Here is an 18,250-nt window from a genome sequence, read left to right on the forward strand (position 1 = left end):
TTTTGTTCCTCAGCTATCATGGCTAACAGCCATTAATAGCCCTGTCCACCATGAATGTAAAGTAGCTGTGAGCTAGTGATCATCACCATAATTCTTTGATAGTGAGCTCCATCATTATTTATCGCCTTGCTGTCTTTATTTGGCCACAATATCCATGCACATCACAGAACCAGCCATAGTTATTACTTTGAATCATAATGTTGACTCAGAAAAAGTGTGTTGTCTGAGATGTAAAATCCCAACGGAACCCTTCCCTCCACTAATTAATATGGGGCACAACCCATTGCGAAGTTCTGCTGCGCAAGCCTCACTAACATGAACAGAAAGTGGGCGGGAGCACTACTATGCGATTGCACAGCTCCTATTCATTTCAATGCAGCATGCACAGGAGAATTTCCGGGTGGATTCCATGCCATTGTTCAGGTGTCTGTCCATCTCCCATTCTGTCACTCTGAATTGCACCCGAAGCCTGCCATCTGAAGTAGCTGCCTCCCTTTCCTTCATGGAATAGGGAAGGCAGGCACAAAAGCTGAATGGGCCAGTAACTGGCATAGACTCTAGCTTTGGAAGACGTTAATGAGAGATGCATATTAGAGGACAACAGGGTCTTAAATATCAGATCTGCACATGAGTGTTTCTTCCACTAAATGTTACGTACACCTGTTTAATGAAACCTGATGTCCCATTCTTCGCAGCTTCCTATGCAGCAAAACAATGTGGGTACAGTAAGTGATCTGGAGTGGAAAATTGCTGGGGGTGGGGAAGAGGGTGCTTCACCCTTTGCCTGCCCACCATATTTCCACTGATAATCATCATCCCACCATTTTTTCCACTGCAAATCACACACACCGTCGCTTTCCCACCTACAGGGGTTCCAGATGTGTTTTTGTGAGGTAGACACTCATCCAGGCAGAAGACCACCAGTGAGAGAAGCAGTAGGCAGGGCAGGTTTGAATGCCCTCTTCACTCCGACGCCTCTCCATCTCAAAGGGTTTCCATGCCATGCTGTTTTACAGTGAAGAAGCGGGCCACAGGGCTGTACATGGTTTAATTCTGATTGTGTTTTATAGTGGTTGTTTCGCACACCACCTAGGGACCAAATGTTTAAGCAGCATAGAAATGTAATCATAAAATGGATGGATGAATGTTGCTAGTTTTATCGAAACCCTTTTGACTTGTCTCAGCACATTGTGACATATCTCCTTATAGGCCTTTCTACTGACTGTGTTCTCAGCACTGCTGAGAAATCCAACCTAAGGGGCCCTCTTATTCCCACTCCTTCAAGTCTCTCAATAAACACACTCTGCCTTGTTTCATTTCATCTTTTTATTTCAGCTTTGACATATGTTCAGTCTCAGAGAAGACAGGCATTGTTCTTCTCCAAGAGGAAGGAAATGAGGAACAGGGAAGCAGCAGCAACAACAACAACTCCAAAGTTGTCATGCGGGATGCTATCCCTCTCAAAGCAAAACTCAGTTACACATTCATGAGATAACATGTGTGGGACACAAGCAAACCCTCAAGGGACATGCTGCACTGCAAGTCCAGAGACTCTGTAGCATCTGGGAAGACTCCATGGCCGGGTGTCAGCAGGCACGTTGGCCATTCCACTGTGGGAATCGCACCAGAAAAACAAGCTTAGGTTTACCTACCAACTGCAGCTGTGTGGGAAGGATGTACTGTGATGACTGACAGAGCAGGAGGTTGGGAGGCGAGAGAGACCCCTCTATCTGCCATATTCCCAGCAGTAATTGTATTTGCATCAATGTATTTAAAATCCACTGTAGGGAGCCCCTCACAAGAACAGATTGCCACACGGCATTTCACCGATGTAGGTCACTTAATGAGTGAGCAGGGATATAGCCAGGTTGGAGTGAGCCCAGGGACAAAACGTGACGATGGACCTCTGCACCCCACACCTTCTTCAGAGAAGCACAAGGAGGGGAGCAAAGAGCAAGCTGTCACCCAACTGGTCCTCCGCCCACTCAGGGACCCAGGGACATTTGGGGCCCCCCCTGTTCAATCGTAGCTACACCCCTGCGAGTGAGTCCAAAGGATGCTGAGAAGTGAGTTGGGAATTTATTCTGGAAATAATAAGGACCAGATGTTTAATAAAGAATGCCAGGGCCAGTTATGATTTTAGCATCTGATGGAATACAGCTCAAGCTCACATCTATTTCAATATGCTTTCTTTCCCCCCATGGCATGCCCCCAACCACACATACTATCACTTAGCACAGGGAGCTGATTTCACTCTTGCTACAGCCCCATTTGCAACAGGCATTGCTCAGTCCTGCCATAACATCACGGGAGCCACGATCCAAAGCCCAGCTTTCTTCGGAGGGATTGTGGCTCTGCTGGCTCCTCCAGCTCCCATAATAATCAGCTGGATCCTTTGAGGGGGCATGGATTGAGTCCCATTCACTGGAGGAGGAAGTTGCAATGAAAGCTTCTGCAGAATCTCCTCTCGGGGGGGCACCATAATCTTCTGCAATGAGAAGAAGCGAACATGAAAAATGGGGTAGGGAAACCAGTGAATGTCAGAGATGGACACTGAATGTCAAGTATAATATTTTGAGAAGATTCACTATCAAAATTCATAGAAGAGAATTTTGAGAACAAGTTGTGGAACAGCTGTAGTTTACAAAAACATTCCTATTTCCTTATGGGTCATTGCTGAGCTGGATTTGATTCAACCAGAAGCTCATCTTTCGAACCTGTAGCAAAAACCTTTGGAAATAAGACACATTGTACGGCTTTTCGGTTGAGCAGGTGTTCTTGCTAAGTATACAATATGGTCATTCTCACAACCTGTGAGCAGGGTAGAGAGGACGCAGTGGGAAGGCAGGATCAGTCCTACCTTTCCCCCAGACAATCTTTGTTCTTCTGTGGGATGTGCAAATTGTGCGCCCACATGAGCCGTGCTGCTCCCAGCAGTGTGGCGTTCTAGAGGCCGGGGGAACCCAACTCTTGATGCATGAGGTGCATTGAGGGATTTTACTGCAAGCTGCCGGGTAAAAGCCCTGGGCTACCCGGCAGGGCAGTGCCAGGATCAGCCCCAATCCCAGCACTTTTACACAAGCAGTCCTACCCCAGTAGGGCTGCTTGTGTGAACAGCCTTATGATGTGTAAAACTGGGAACTCCAACTCATCACATATACAACACACCTTGTTGTTCTATGTAGGGTTGCTAAGATTCAGACTGAACCTGGAGTTTCAGAATTCAGAGTTACCTAAGGATCTCCAGGAACCCATTATCCCTGCGGGTGAAATAACAGCTTTGGGTGCCGCCATTTCAGCTTTGAAATTGGCATGGGAGGGAGGATTAATACCCCTCTCTCCGAGCACCATGATTCCCATTCAAAATAGGGACCGCCAAGGTTGCAGTTACCACTTCCTTTGCTTTGGCTTCTCTGTCTGTTTCCAGGTCTGGCTCTGGTTCACACATAGGATTTTCAGGTCTCCAGAGACTCAGATCCTGCAACTGGAGCTTAGGAGATAAAGGGTGGTGCCCGATATGGTAGAAGCTGGTGGCCATAGGGGTGGAGCCTAGTGGCACCTAGCTGGTTAAGGGCAGGATATGGGTGTGTCTGGTGGCTTTGCAAGTCTCCCTCTATTCACTTTTCTGCTCTCAGGATTACAGTGTGCATTTACCTTTGCAAAGATGCAAGTGTAAACCTGGATAAGGCCAGCTTGCGGGAGAGATTGCAGTATAAAAGTGGCATGTGTGGAAAGGATTATGCTTCTCCTACCTCCCATTTTTTTCTGCTGAAAATTGCCCCCTTTCAAACCTATTATTTCCCCCAGAAGGGGCAGATATCAAGGGGCCCTTCCAGATGCAGGGCTTCTTGGCATTTATTTCCATGATTTTCCAGTTGAGCCACATGCAGAAGAGAAATGAAGTGTCCATGTGTGGCAGTTCTTGTGAGTTTATTTTTCTTGCTCATTGTTTTCTCCGTCCACACTAGAGAGTGAAACATTGCCAAATGGTTTCTGTGGCTGTCCCTTCTATTGTCCCCACATCCCAACTGAGTCTGGCTTTAAAAATAATCATAATTACACTTTGTTGTCATGCATTTCCAGTTTATTGAACCTCTGCAGCATTTCCCCCATCCCCTTCTGTTCCCCCTCCCCCCCTCCCCTATGGACTCCCAAACAAAAAGGAAAACAAATATAGTTTTAAGTATTTTCTGCTCCCTGGACATTGCTGCTGATACTTAATGGTTCACTTCCTGAAACAGTTTCCTCCTATTAAAACTTCCCTTTTAATGACTTGGCGGCGATCCTGTGCACACATTCCTGGGTGTTAGCCCCACTGATAGTAGTGGAACCCTCTTCTGAGTAAACATGCACAGATAGTTCTGCTATGCTCATTTCCTCTTTTTTAAAACAAAAATCTGTTGTGTTAAATTGCTGCTCTTACACTTTTTCAGTTAGGGTGGTGGGAGGGATGTGATATAATGCTAATGTGTGAGAGCCAGTGTGGTATAGTGGTCAGAGTGCTGGACTCGGACCAGGGAGACCCGAGTTCAAATCCCCATTCAGCCATGATACTAGCTGGGTGACTCTGGGCCAGTCACTTCTCTCTCAGCCTAACCTACTTCACAGGGTTGTTGTGAGGAGAAACCTAAGTATGTAGTACACCTCTCTGGGCTCCTGGGAGGAAGAGCGGGATATAAAATGTAAAATAATAATAATAATAAAAATGCTACTATTATTTTTGCTTTGACTGCAGACTATCATGGAATATCACTAAAATCTTTATAACTTTTTTCTTTTTAGAAAGGGATGAAAATAGTGTGTATAGTGTAGAATCCAAGGGAAAGAGTTGTGGTATGCAAGGACTAGGTAGTGGAGTGGAATCAGGAATATTAATAGTTTAATGAAATAGATAGTATGTACAGAGTGGCAAGTGCAGACTGGGTTTCAACACTTGCTGCTGGCCCTTTTTCAGCCCCACCTCTACTCAAGGACTGGAATACAAGTAACTAAAGCCTCATTCAAAAGCTGGTCTGGATCAAGGAATGGATTAACTGAAAACACCACATATAGCAGACCCTTGTGAGTCCAGTAATCTATCCACATTTCGGGCAGATCAGTGTGGGAGCTTCTGTGCATGCACACATCAAAGTTTTGTGGCTTTAATTTTTGCCATTTAAATTGCCATAATCAGAGCAATTGGGAAGAGATCTCTCTCTCCCTCTCATACTTTGTTTGTTTGTTTAGAAACAGCTTCCGATTAGCAACTGAATAAACACAGATCTCTATCTAAAACCCATTCTCCTTCCACCCATTCTTGGTGGCGGGGAAGAGTCCCATTAACAGCTGTGAGATTTACATCTGATGTTTCCCAGATGATAGGGAACACCTATATTGGGCGGGCAGCAGTAATACAGGAAGATGCTGAAAGACATCATCTCCTACTGCATGGGAGATGGCAATGGTCAACCACTCCTATATTCTACCAAAGACAACCACAGGGTTCTGTGGTCACCAGGAGTCATTATCGACTTGATGGTACACTAACATGTATGGAAGTGGGCTTTTACTTTTAAAAATAAAAATGGAGAGAAGTTCATAATAGCAATAACACTGGCCTTAATTATTTAAAAAAACTACAGTGATAGGAAAAATGGCAAAGCTGTACTCAGGTGTGGAGGAGCGAGGCTCTGCCTTTGGGAACCAATACACTGGGTAAATATCAGTTATTTATTTATTTATTTATTTATTTATTTATTTATTTATTCGATTTCTATACCACCCTTCCAAAAATGGCTCAGAGCGGTTTACACAGAGAAATAATAAATAAATAAGATGAATCCCTGTCCCCAAAGGGCTCACAATCTAAAAAGAAACATATGATGGACACCTGCAACAGTCACTGGAGGTACTGTGCTGGGGGGTGGATAGGGCCAGTTACTCTCCCCCTGCTAAATAATTAGTAGTAGTAGTAGTAGTAGTAGTAGTAATAGTATGTCACCACTCACTCAGAAAATCACTCCTCCTCAGGCCTAGAGAAGTTGCACTATGGTTGGTCTACATTTTTTCTCATTGTACAAGTTGTTCCACTAGTGTTACCATATCAGAATAACGAAGCAATGAAAAGAAAAAGGTGCTTCATGGGAGTAGGGCAAATGCCACATGAGAGGCAGTGAATGATGCAGGGATTGGAAGCCACCCCTGCCCAAAGGTAGGACCACCCTCCCTCCTCCAGCATTCAACCTCTGTAGTCCAAAATGAGTTGTGAGGCAACCAGCCAGCAGTTGTACTGGGACATCATGCAGATGCCCCACAACAATCAGTGTTCGTGATGGAATAAAGCACTGTCTTTCAGACTCCAGATTTAAATACATGTTTTGAGTGTGATGTGTAGTTAGACCCTCAGGCGGAAAGTCTGACTCGCCTACATTTTCACACATTCTAGGGGAAACAGCCACAACAGAAGCTCACTGCTTGTGCAGCCCAAGTCTTGTTAATATTGCATGCCCAGCATCCAGGACCACATCAGTATGCAAGGAGGGACCAAAACCGATTCAATACAGGAGACCTGTGGCTTATTTTTAAAAGAAGCGTAGGGCAGTGGGGGGGGGGCCTGTCTTCAGTGTTGATGGGAGCAGTGGTACTGGGTGGGGATTTCCTTCCATTCTGTTTTCTGAATGTGAATCCCCCCACCCCCGGCAAAAAAACCCTGCGCCTGCTACTGGTTACACTGGGGGAGGGAGGGAAATAAGGGAGGTACTAAACAGCTACCTGTCTTTTTTCCTCCCTCAATAGGGATAAAATAAATTTTTGGGGGGGGTTGTTTTAATTGGGAACCTACTAATGGGTAAGATTAAAACACTCCTTCCCCCTCTGCTCCACTATTGCTCTGATCAAAATCAATCAGAAAAGAGCTCCAAATGCATGGCATTGTGGTGTGCAGAAAGGTCACTGTGCTCCAGAGCTGCAAGGATGGCAAAAAAGCTTTCCAGATACCTGCCTCTTGTGTTCACTTTACGAGTGACACAGATACTTAGTGGTGCTGTTTTGTGTTTGTTTCTCTACGGAGTTTTCAAAATGCAAGCAAAGAAAGGTGTCTCTAGAAGCAGCCAAGCAGTGTCCTTGATTATGATGCCCTTAAAACTAATGGCACAGCGGGGAAGTGACTTGCCTAGAGAGCAAGAGGCTGTTAGTTCGAATCCCCGCTGGTATGTTTCCCAGACTATGGGAAACACCTATACTGGGCAGCAGCGAGATAGGAAAGATGCTGAAAGGCATCATCTCATCTTGTGCGGGAGATGGCAATGGTTAACCCCTCCTGTTAACCCCTCCAAAGACAACCACAGGGCTCTGTGGTTGCCAGGAGTTGACACCAACTCTACGGCACACTTTATCTTTAAAACTCTTGCTACCACAGGTGACTTGCTTGGGTCACTTTTGCAGGCAGGCCAGCCCTTCTGAGACCCGCCTTCCATATCCTCTATGCCTTTTTTATAGCTCTGCCTGTTTTACAAGCAGCACATTGAGAAGTTAGATGTTGTAAATGTTCCATGCCTCACACAAATTATTTTCTTCTAACCTTTATAATGCGACTCAACAAACCGTGCAACCAAGCCCTAGGAAAAACACAATCTACTACTACTACAACAAATATTTATTTACCACTCTTCAACTAAGTGGTTGACACAGAAAAATAAATATTACAGAAATAAGATGGCCCCTGTCTCCAAAGGACTCACAATCTAAAAAGAAACATAAGGCAGATACCAGCAAGAGTCACTGGAGGGATGCTGTGCTTGGGTCGGATAGGGCCAGTTGTTCAACCCCTGCTAAATATAAGAGAATCACCACTTTATAGGCGTCTCTCTTCCTTAGTAGGGGTTCAATCACCATCCATCTATTCTCAAACCTGTGAGCACTTTTCCTTGAGTCCTACAGTGTAGAGAGATGATCATTGGACCACATTATATTATACATCTGCACCTGATACGTGGATACACCGACATGATTCTCCTCAGGGGCAGCCCTTCCGTGAGGCGGTGGAAGGCTTACACCTCAGACAGCAGATGACAGGAGCGCCCACAAGATAGCAAGATGCTCTCTTCCTGCCCCCTTCAAAGTATAAGGGGACAGAGGGGGAAGAGGGTGTGTGCCACAGGGGGTGGCATTTGACACCCTGCCTCAGGCACACAGAGGACTTTAGCCACCACTGATTCTCTTGACTGTCTAGTAGGATGATAACACTCAGGAAGAAATAGTGTGTGCAGTTTCATGAGGTCAGCTCTAGGAAGGAAGGAAGGAAGGAAGGAAAGGATTCACAAATCAGGTGTGGGTGTTGCCCACCAACATTACAAGTGTCTGTGTTGTGGTGTTGGGGGTGGGGATGCCTGCTGCTTACAGGATGGATTGCCACCCAGCAAGTGTGGCAATCCATCCTGTAGACTCCTAGAATCTTGGCTCTCATCTTCCTCTACCTTAAAAACTGGGCTGGACACCATCCCTCCTCCTTCCACAGTCCCCAAGTGCTCACCTGCTCGTCTCCACCGAGATCCTCCACAAGTGAAGATGACTGCGCGGATGAACTCCCTGCCACACAGTTTAACACCGTATGGGGGTGTCCTGGCCTCACTCTCCAGCCTCATCTCAGACAGGAGCACCCCGAGGGCCAGAGCCAGGAGGAGCTTGTACATTGCTGGTCACAGACAGCCTGGGAAGCGAGACACCCACTGTGGCACGACTCCCACCTGCCTGCTTCTCTCGGGGTGTCTTGTCCCTATTTATAACATCTCGATGTATGAGCAGCTCGGCTGAAGACATCCATCCATTTGCTATCTGCCCAGTTATCAGCGGGGAGGGGGTGGAGACCTTTCTTGGACACCAGGCAGAGGTTTTTCAGGGGGAGCGGGACTCTGTCACCAAGAGTGCTAGCCAGGCAGCGATAACCTTTCCCTCCTTATCAGCTTGGTGCAGTTGCAGAGCTGTGCTCAGTGCTTACCTGGCCTTTCCTGGCATGCATTGGCATGCAGGTACATATAGACACAAGGCAGACAGAAACCCACAAAGGTAGGCATTGAAAGAGGGAGATGGGCACAGGCTATTTCCAAAGACTCCCCATCCTTAGATGCAGATATACAGACCCTCGGCAGTTACAGAAACACAACCTGGTGTTCCAGTAATAGCACCTTTCCTTTAATTCACACTTCTGAATACACTGGCACACCGAGGTAATTCTGGAGCCCGGACCTGAAGGGCTTTGGAGCCTCCCGTTAATTGTTTTTTTGTTTTTTTTTTAAGAAAAGAAAACCTGCATTTGCAAATGTCCCGGCAGGCCTCCCCAGTAGCCTGCCGCTGCCCCATCGCTGACATCACGGGCTGGCAATGCTCAATACTCGCACTGAGCAGGCACGCTGGAGCATCTCGCCAGTGCTCAAGACCTGGTCGGCCACAATGGGGGAGGCCTAGTTGGCTCACCCCCGCCCACCTGCTGGCAAAGAACAAAAGAACTTTAAAATATAAAGAAAATGGCAAAGTTGGCAGGGCAGGCACAGGGCAGCAGCGTGGTGGGTGTGGGGTGGTACCCGGCTTCTGGGTAGGCCCCCCAGGACATTTGGAGGCCCCCCCTGGAGACAGGAGGCCACGGACCAGCGCCCCAAGGTCCAGAGGAAATATCGCCTCTGTCTGCATACATATTCGTGACTTGTTGCTACATTCAGTTATCCATCCTCTGCCTTCCTCTGCCTTTGCCCAGTTAGCCCCTGCTAACTGGGCAAAGAGGCACTTTTTACCATGGTGATTCTCTTTATTTAGCAGGGGGAGAGTAACTGGCCCTCTCCACCCCCAGCACGGTACTTCCAGTGACTGTTGCTGGGGTCTATCTTATGTTTCTTTTTAGAATGTGAGCCCTTTGGGGATAGGGAGCCATCTTATTTGTTTGTTATTTCTGTTTGTAAACCGCCCTGAGCCATTTTTGGAAGGGCGGTATAGAAATCGATATAATTATTATTTCTTGTTTACACAGTCAGACAGGTGTTATTGACTGGTTTGTTTTATCCAGACATCGAGTCCTTCCCAAGGACCTGGGATGCCAGAACTTTATTGTCAATTGTTATAGATATTGTCGCAGAATATAGGCTGTTCCCAGTAAAGCTGCTTTTTGTAACTGGCTGATGGTGATTTCTGTGGCCCCTATGGTGTTGAGGTGCTCTTCAAGGTCTTTTGGAACAGCACCCAGGACGCCAATTACCACTGGGATTATTTGGGTCTTTTTCTGCCACAGCCTTTCAATTTCAATTTGTAGATCTTTGTATTTGGTGATTTTTTCTATTTCTTTTTCTTCTATTCTGCTATCTCCTGGTATTGCTGTGTCGATTATTTTGACTTGTTTTTCTTTCTTCTCGACTACAGTTATATCTGGTGTATTGTGTGGCAGATGTTTGTCTGTTTGTAGTCGGAAGTCCCATAATATTTTTACATCTTCATTTTCTTCAACTTTTTCAATTTTATGGTCCCACCAATTCTTGGCTACAGGTAGCTTGTATTTTTTGCAGATGTTCCAGTGTATCATCCCTGCTACTTTGTCATGCCTTTGTTTGTAGTCAGTCTGTGCAATCTTTTTACTACAGCTGATTAGGTGGTCCACAGTTTCATCTGCTTCTTTACAAAGGCGGCACTTGCTGGTGGATTTTTCAACTTTTGCTCTTATTGCATTTGTTCCTAGTGCCTATTCTTGTGCAGCCAGTATTAAACCCTCTGTTTCTTTATTATTCCACATGTGCATGCCTCATATTAGCCAGGTCTTCAACAGACCCTTGGACAGGATACAAAATTGCAAATCACCCACAAATGAGCATGATTGATTGATTGATGCTGTCAAGTGAGTGTCGACTCTTAGTGACCTCATAGATAGATTCTTTCCAGGATGATCTGTCTTCAGCTTGGCCTTTAAGGTCTCTAAGTGGTGCATTCATTGCTGTCGTAATCGAGTCCATCCAACTTGCTGCTGGTCGTTCTTTTCTTCTTTTTCCTTCAACTTTCCCCAGCTTTATGGACTTCTCAAGGGAGCTGGGTCTTTGCATCATGTGTCTGAAGTATGATAGTTTGAGCCTGGTCATTTGTGCCTCGAGTGAAAATTCTGGATTGATTTGTTCTATGATCCATTTGCTTGTTTTCCTGGCTGTCCATGGTATCCTCAAAAGCATGCTTAGGGGGCAGTAAAAGAGTCCTTTGGTTCACTATGGTCAGTGAACCAAGGCTGTGACCATAAAGCATAATTTTCCATCCCTAGTGGGAGATGATCTACAATACAAAAATAAACTGATTTCCCAAGCATTTCCTCTCTCAGAGAATTTAACCCATTCTTTAAGATCCCTAGCCAACCCTCAAAGAGAATTCTCAGCTTCTGCCAATCACAGCTGGGCTTGAACTGAACCCAGGACAGGACAGAACTGTGGCAGGCATCCTAACAAAGAGTGCGTGTAGTGTAAGTAGGAGGTAATTAGCCTCCCTCATGCAACTCCCCCTCTCCTTCTGTGCTCACACTGTTGTGAACGAGGGCTAAGAATCTAGAGCTCTCCCCACACTCCGAAAGTGCTTTGTATGATGGAAAATGCATCGCTGACCCTCCGTGACATGTTTGCAATCTTCTCAAGTGCTCCTGGAGTGTGGGGAGTGCAGCAGACTCTAAGCCCCCTTGTGCAACTGCGTGAGTGCAGGAGGGCAGGGGGAATTGCGCAAGGAGTGCGGCTGCATGTCTGAAACACCCTACTTGCTTGCATGTGCAGTAAGTCAGGGTGTCAACCACTGCTCTCTTCACCACAAATGGTGCCATAGCTCAGTGGCAGAGCATCTGCTTTGCATGCCCAAGGTCCAGGTTTAGTCCCTGGCACCTATAAGCCAAGTCATACCAACTGCACAAAATGCAGCACTCTCTGGATTCCAAAGATCACCATCTAAATGTCCAACATAGTGTCTTCCAATATGCTTCTTATTCTGACCCCTCTTCAATATGAATGTGCCTTCTAGGAAGTGTGGGCAGGGGACATGAGTAGCCTTTAGGAAGTGAGGATAGGGAACATGAGCAGTTCTCTTCCTCCACCACCACCACCACCACCACCCGCCCACCACACCGTGGGTTGGAATGTCCATAAGGGATGTCCATTCCAACACATCTTCTGCCTGGAGGCTTGGAGAGTCATTGCCTATCAGTGTAGACAATATTGAGCTAGATAGACCAATGGTTTGACTCCGTATAAACAAACGACAAAAACAAGCAACAAATATTTATATACCGCTTTTCAACAAAAGTTCTCAAAGCAGTTTATATTGAGAAAAATAAATTAATTAATAAGATGGATCCCTGTCCTCAAAGGACTCACAGTCTAAAACGAAACATATGGTAGACACCAGCAGCAGCCCCTGGAGGGATGCTGTGCTGGGACTGGATAGGGCCAGTTGCTCTCCCCCTGCTAAATATATGAGAATCACCACTTTAAAAGGTGCCTCTTTGCTCAGTTAGCAGGGGATTTGCTCAGTTAGCAGTTAGCTAAGGCAGCTTCCTATGTATAGTATTCACCAGGGCTACTGACTAGTAGAGGAGGGATTCTACTCAGTTTTAGCTGGGACTTTCAAACCACAGGCCCTAATTCTCCAAGTTTTGCAACCAGAACACAGCAGAGCACTGATCCAGTGCCACTGCCAGATAATTAAACTGCTAGCTTTACGGCATTTCTCAGACTGCAAGAGGAGGCGATGCTTCAGGGCAAACAACCACTTCATGAGGGGGATTCTTAGCAGGCAAACAGCATAAGGATAAAAGCTGGCCTCCTGCATGCCACAGCCCCAATCAGGATCACCCCCCTCTGTGGCTATTCAGCGATAAACAAGGAAGTGCTGCTAGTGGCCAGCAAGCGTGTCTCTTTAAAACATAGTTAGGGGAGCATTTAGTGTGACTCTGAGTTTGCAATTTGAATTGAGAGAAACAGCAAAAGGTTTCTGGAAGGACTGATGCTGAAACAGGGATGGGGCTGGAGATAAAGACTTGGAGAGGGGTTACAGAAATGGCTCTCAGCAGTTGTGCTTGTAGGAGTGCATTTGCTTCCATGAATGATGCTGCTCTACTTTGGACATAAGGCAAATATTATGACACCAGAAACCTCGAGTGCTCTCTCTCATTCAAAAGGAATGGAGTCTGGTACTGCTGCCCCTGGAATTTTTGGCTGATCAGAAGTGGGAAGCAGATAACAATATGTATTCTTTCGGTGAAGCTCTTAGAACACCCTAAAGCACTGGACAAATGATATATAACCTACTTATTATTTGTAGAGGAAGATATATTCCTTTTGAAACTCTGAACAATAATTAATTTGAGGGATAAGAAATCCAATACTACAAATGAGCAAATTTAGGTCTAGAGCAGGGATTCTTAACCTTGGGCCGCCAGATGTTGTTGGACTACAACTCCCATCATCCCCAGACATGGCCTTTGTGGCTGAGGATGATGGGAGTTGTAGTCCAAAAACATCTGGGGCAAGGTTAAGAAACCCTGCTCTAGAGAATGGTTCTCTGAACATAGGAAGCTGCCTTCTGCTGAATTGGACCCTTGGTCCATCTAGCTCAGCATTGTTTGTACTGGCAGTGGCTCTCCAGGGCTTCAGAGAGAGGAGGGTCTTTCTCTGCTCTGCCTGCAGATGCCAGATGATGTCAATGGGATCCTGCTTTGAAACCAGATGTATACTACTCTGAACTCCTTGGAAGACAGGCATCACATGAAGAAAGGAAGGACACTCTGCCTTTTTGAAACCAACCCTTAATTTATGGGCTGCATTCAGACGTAATGGCTAACTGCAATTAATTGTGGCCAAGGTGGTTGTTGTTATTTATTTATTTATTTGTTTGTTTGTTTATTCAATTTCTATACCGCCCTTCCAAAACTGGCTCATTTTTTACTCAAAAAATGGCTCCAAAAGGTTGTAACTCCTTTATGCCTGAACGTGCGAAACCACGGTTATGGGCCAAAAGCTACCTCCTGTTTGCCTCACCAAACTCCAGTTTGAATCTTCGGTTATGTCTAAGGTTCACTGCCAACAACTGAGGTTTTGCACCAAAGTGTTACGTCCAACTGATGGCACAACTATAACCACAGTTTTGCACTGATTTTCAAACCGCAATCATAGAGGCGGTGGTGCAGACCCACGCAAAGATGTGGCTGCTCCATGATTTTGGTGCTTCTCACTGGCAGCCTCTCAGAAAACCGGTCCTACTCCTCCTGTCAGCTATGCAGCTATGGAGTTGCCAGGCTACAGGGAAGCCACCATGCCCCATCCCAGACTTGTCAGCTTGTCAAGCTGCACAGTTGCTTGGGGGGCAGCCCCGATTCCCACTCCATCCCTTGCTCCCCACACCTTGCAAACAGTAGGGAGAGGGCACAGGATGACAAGATGGGCACCAAGTGTTTTGCTCCCCGAAAAGAGCAACAGTCATGTATGTTCACAAGCACAGACACTCCAAGTGGCAACATATGCAGGGCACCAAATCACAGTGCCAGGAAGGGAACATCTTGCAGGGAGGGGGTTACCTGGGGTAAGGTATAAAAGACAGAGCAGCAAATTCTATTTTTTCACATATAAGTTGGGGAAGGAGGCCCCATGTAAGGAATAACTGCAAAGGTACACGTAATGTATGTTGCAAAGTACCCCGTTGTCCCATGGACAGCTCTCTCCTAAGAGGGGCAGACTAAGGGGACCAAGGGAAGATGCTCTATGCAGGGAAGCCGTGGGAATGGGTACGTGGGTGAGTGCTGTCCTGGTCTTGGTGACTGCCGCCAGGCTCCTGTCAAATCTTGTGACCTGCAAACCCGCATGTCCATGTGGGGATGTGCGCCCCAGCCTGCAGCCCCAAAGGGGTAGCCCACTGTCTTGGGGCCGCTGGACACTGGGGTTCTCCTCTCCCAGAAATCCCCATGCCAATAGATCTGCATACAGCACCATGCCAGATCCAGCCCAGGAACTCTGAATGGCTTTTTCAGTCCATGCCCAGCCCTTGTGTCTACACCGTCCACGCAAGCGAGTATGCCCTGACAAAGGGCCCCCTCCTTGCAGGGACAGCCAGCATGGGTATCCCCTCTCTAGGAGGGGAGCACATATGTGGCGGGGGCACTCCTGTATGGGTGGGAGGGGCTGCCACAGGCCGGCATTCTGGAGCAGCCAAGTTCTATTCTTTGCACAGAAAAGGTTGGGGAAGGGAGGCCCAGCCCCTTCTCCAGGTGGGTGTATTTGCTCCCTAGTCTTGCTCATGAGAAGAACCATCTGTGGGCACTCATTTAAAATCATGGAGATGGTATTCTCATTGTAGGGGAAATGGCCATGGCCATGCTGTCTCCAGCATCATCCCACGGATCGCTCTCTCACGAGAGTGGCAGTCGAAGGGGAGCAAGGAAGGATGCTCCCTGCAGGAAAGCTGCAAGGATGGGCACTCAGGTGAGTGCTGTCCCCGTCTCAGGGACTGCCGCCAATCTGCTGCCAAACCCTGCGCCCCACCAACCCACCTGCCAATATGGAGATGCGCCATCCCTACCTGCATTCCCAGAGGTGACCACGCCATCCTGGGGCAGCTGGAAACCAGGGATGCCCTCTCCCACCAATACCCGCGCCAGGAGATCCGCATATGGTGGCATGCCGGGCCGGACCTGAGAATTTTGAATGGATTCAAGGGTCTGTGCCCACTGCACTGTCCATTCAAATGGTTTGGGTGGGGGTGCTCTTGGCAGGGTTTGAAAGGCAGCCCCCCAGAAGGGATTCCTGATAAGCCAAGTTCTGTTCTTTTCACAGAAAGGTTGGGGAAGGCCAGTCACCGGGGTCAATCTTGGGAAAGCTGAGATCTAGATGGCCTTTGGGTATGGGGAAGAGTCTGCACAGGGGAAGAGGGTGGAGAGGTTTCAGGGGGATCTGTTCTATTTTTTACAAAGAAAGGGTGAAGAAGTGGAGCCCAGCCACTTCCCAGGGGGATTACAACCCAGGCTTACTCATGAGCAGGGCCAGCAGGATCAGGATCAATCAAGTTTTTTGAACCATTCTTCCTCTGTAATAGAGCACACGGACTACACCTGCTGATGAGTGTCAGGCCATGGGTACTCTAAGTAGAGCTGTGCTGTGTTGTTGTGTGTTGGAAAGTAGGAATGGGCCCGGACCGGTCCGGACCTGGGCGGTTCGGGTGGGGGGGGTAGCTTTAAGAGCGGCGGGAGGGTTTACTTACCCCTCCTGCCGCTTTCCTGCTCTGGCGCCATAATTGTAGGAGTAATTGGGGTGGCAGGATACCTCCCTGCCACCCCTTCCCCGCTGTTGCTGTAAAAAAACTCCCAGGAGTCCTTTGTGCGCGCACACGTCACAGAGACGTGAAGTGTGCGCACGATGCAACAGCGGGGAAGGGGCGGCAGGGAGGTATCCTGCCACCCCAATTACTCCTACAATTACGGCGCCAGAGTGGGAAAGCGGCGGGAGGGGTAAGTAAACCCTCCCGCCGCTCTTAAAGCGACCCCCCACCCCAGTGCCGGACCGCAGTTTGGCGGTTCCGTGCACACCCCTATTGGAAAGAGGTGGGCAGGGGTATCCCAGAGACTGCTTTCCTGATCCTGGGGACAGCGGCCAAGCTGCTGTGGAAACAAGCCCCCTGCCTGGCCATCTGCACCTATGCACAGTCTCCCCCCACTGCCCTGGAGTTGGGGAAGAAGAGGAAAGTGCCCTCTTCCGCAATCCCCCGTGCCTGCTTATCTGCCTACGGCACACTTATCTGCATAAAACGGGGCCCTCTTGGATTCATTGGTGGTTAAGTGGGTGGCTCCACTCATGAGTTCACAGCCTGTGGTTGGGGATCACCCTTTAAAGGGCATAGCACAACACAACCATATCCCCAGTAGACTGGCCCTCTCATGAGAGTGGCAGCCCACTGATAGCAAACTGTCAGCAAGCAGGAGTTCACTTGAGTCAGCCTGGACTCCTTTGCCAGGGTCACCCCTTGCGACATCTTCCCTGGTTATGGTGGGACAGATCCCCCCCCCACATCCTTTGCCCTCCCCAATCTGCAAATCCCATTCTAGCAAACGTGGATTTTCCCCAGCCTTCCAGTAATGAAAGTGGGATCCCCCCTGCCCCCCACACACACATCCAGGCCTAAAATCACATGATAATCCGTGCTTGTGTGGTGCTTTCAGGGTGAGGGACCACTTTAGGCGGCGGGGGGCGGGGCGGGGGCAGCCGTGCCATTACTGGCCGAAGAAGGGCTTTCAATGTCCTTTCCTTGCCTAGGGTGGGTGGAGCACTCCAAAAATGCCTTTGAGATTGTAGCCAATCGCGGCCACCCCGCTGACACCATGACACTTTGACCACAGTTTGGCCATAGCGCTGGCTGGGATTCGCCTCTGAAGCCGAGCAGCAGGGAAGGGCTCCCCAAAACCAACCTCAATTGGAACATCAACCAGCTAACTGCAGTTGGCTGTTATGTCTGAACCAGGCCAAATCAAGCTATGTAGTAGCACCTATTGATCTGGGGCAGCTGGTGCATGTGCAGGCTATGGCCTTAAGCAAGCCACTGCTGCCATGCAAGAGCTGGTGCAGCACAGTGGTTAAGTGAGGGAGCTATGAATTGGGAAGCTCCTTGTCTGAATCTCACCTCCGCCATTAGCTCATCATTAGGTTTTCGCCTTTGTATCAATCATTGTTCAGCATATAACACCAGTGAATTTTGAGACTAACTCACTGCACCTGCTCTTGTTGGTAGACATTCTGCATACACTAAGAGTGCACCTAATACACTGAGAATAGCAGAACATGCTATTTTGGAAGACTCCAGGGAGCATTGTCAGTTGGCACAGAGAACTGTACAGGCTAGCAGTATCTTCAGCAATATATTTCCCCTTCAGCAAACTGAAAGGGTATGCTAAGCATTAAAAACATGTTTTCTGAGTTGTAGGAAAAGATATCTTTTAAAGCAAACATTTCAGGGTGGGGTTGTTGTTTTTGTTGTTGTTTTTTTGTTTTTTTGTTTTTGTTTTTTTGTTTGGGGGGGGAGGGCTATGTGTGATTGCAGGCTCCATGGAAGTGGCTGGGATCAAATTAGACACTGCAAGAAATGCATGACTGACACTGCCCTAATTGTCTGTTTTCTCATACACAGTAGCCAGATTGGGCCAGATCGAGGTTGCCTCCGATATCTCTTTACCTGGGAGGGGGATAGTTTTATCGGTGTCAAAAGAGCTCCTTTGGCTCGAGAAAAGCTATCC

The 18,250-nt window shown here is 47.7% G+C and overlaps 1 protein-coding gene across 1 annotated transcript; it reads right to left on the minus strand.

Moving 5' to 3' along the window:
* Positions 1-1,404: 1,404 nt before the first annotated feature.
* RLN3 (relaxin 3) lies at positions 1,405-8,669 on the minus strand. Its single transcript, XM_053297560.1, has 2 exons — positions 8,510-8,669; positions 1,405-2,488 (listed from the first exon to the last, which is right to left on the minus strand). The coding sequence occupies exons 1-2, from the start codon at positions 8,667-8,669 to the stop codon at positions 2,232-2,234; spliced, it is 417 nt and encodes a 138-aa protein (XP_053153535.1). The 3' UTR covers positions 1,405-2,231.
* Between the last annotated feature and the right edge of the window lie 9,581 nt (positions 8,670-18,250).

Source organism: Hemicordylus capensis, chromosome 2 (assembly GCF_027244095.1).
Source record: "Hemicordylus capensis ecotype Gifberg chromosome 2, rHemCap1.1.pri, whole genome shotgun sequence".
NCBI lineage: Eukaryota > Metazoa > Chordata > Lepidosauria > Squamata > Cordylidae > Hemicordylus > Hemicordylus capensis.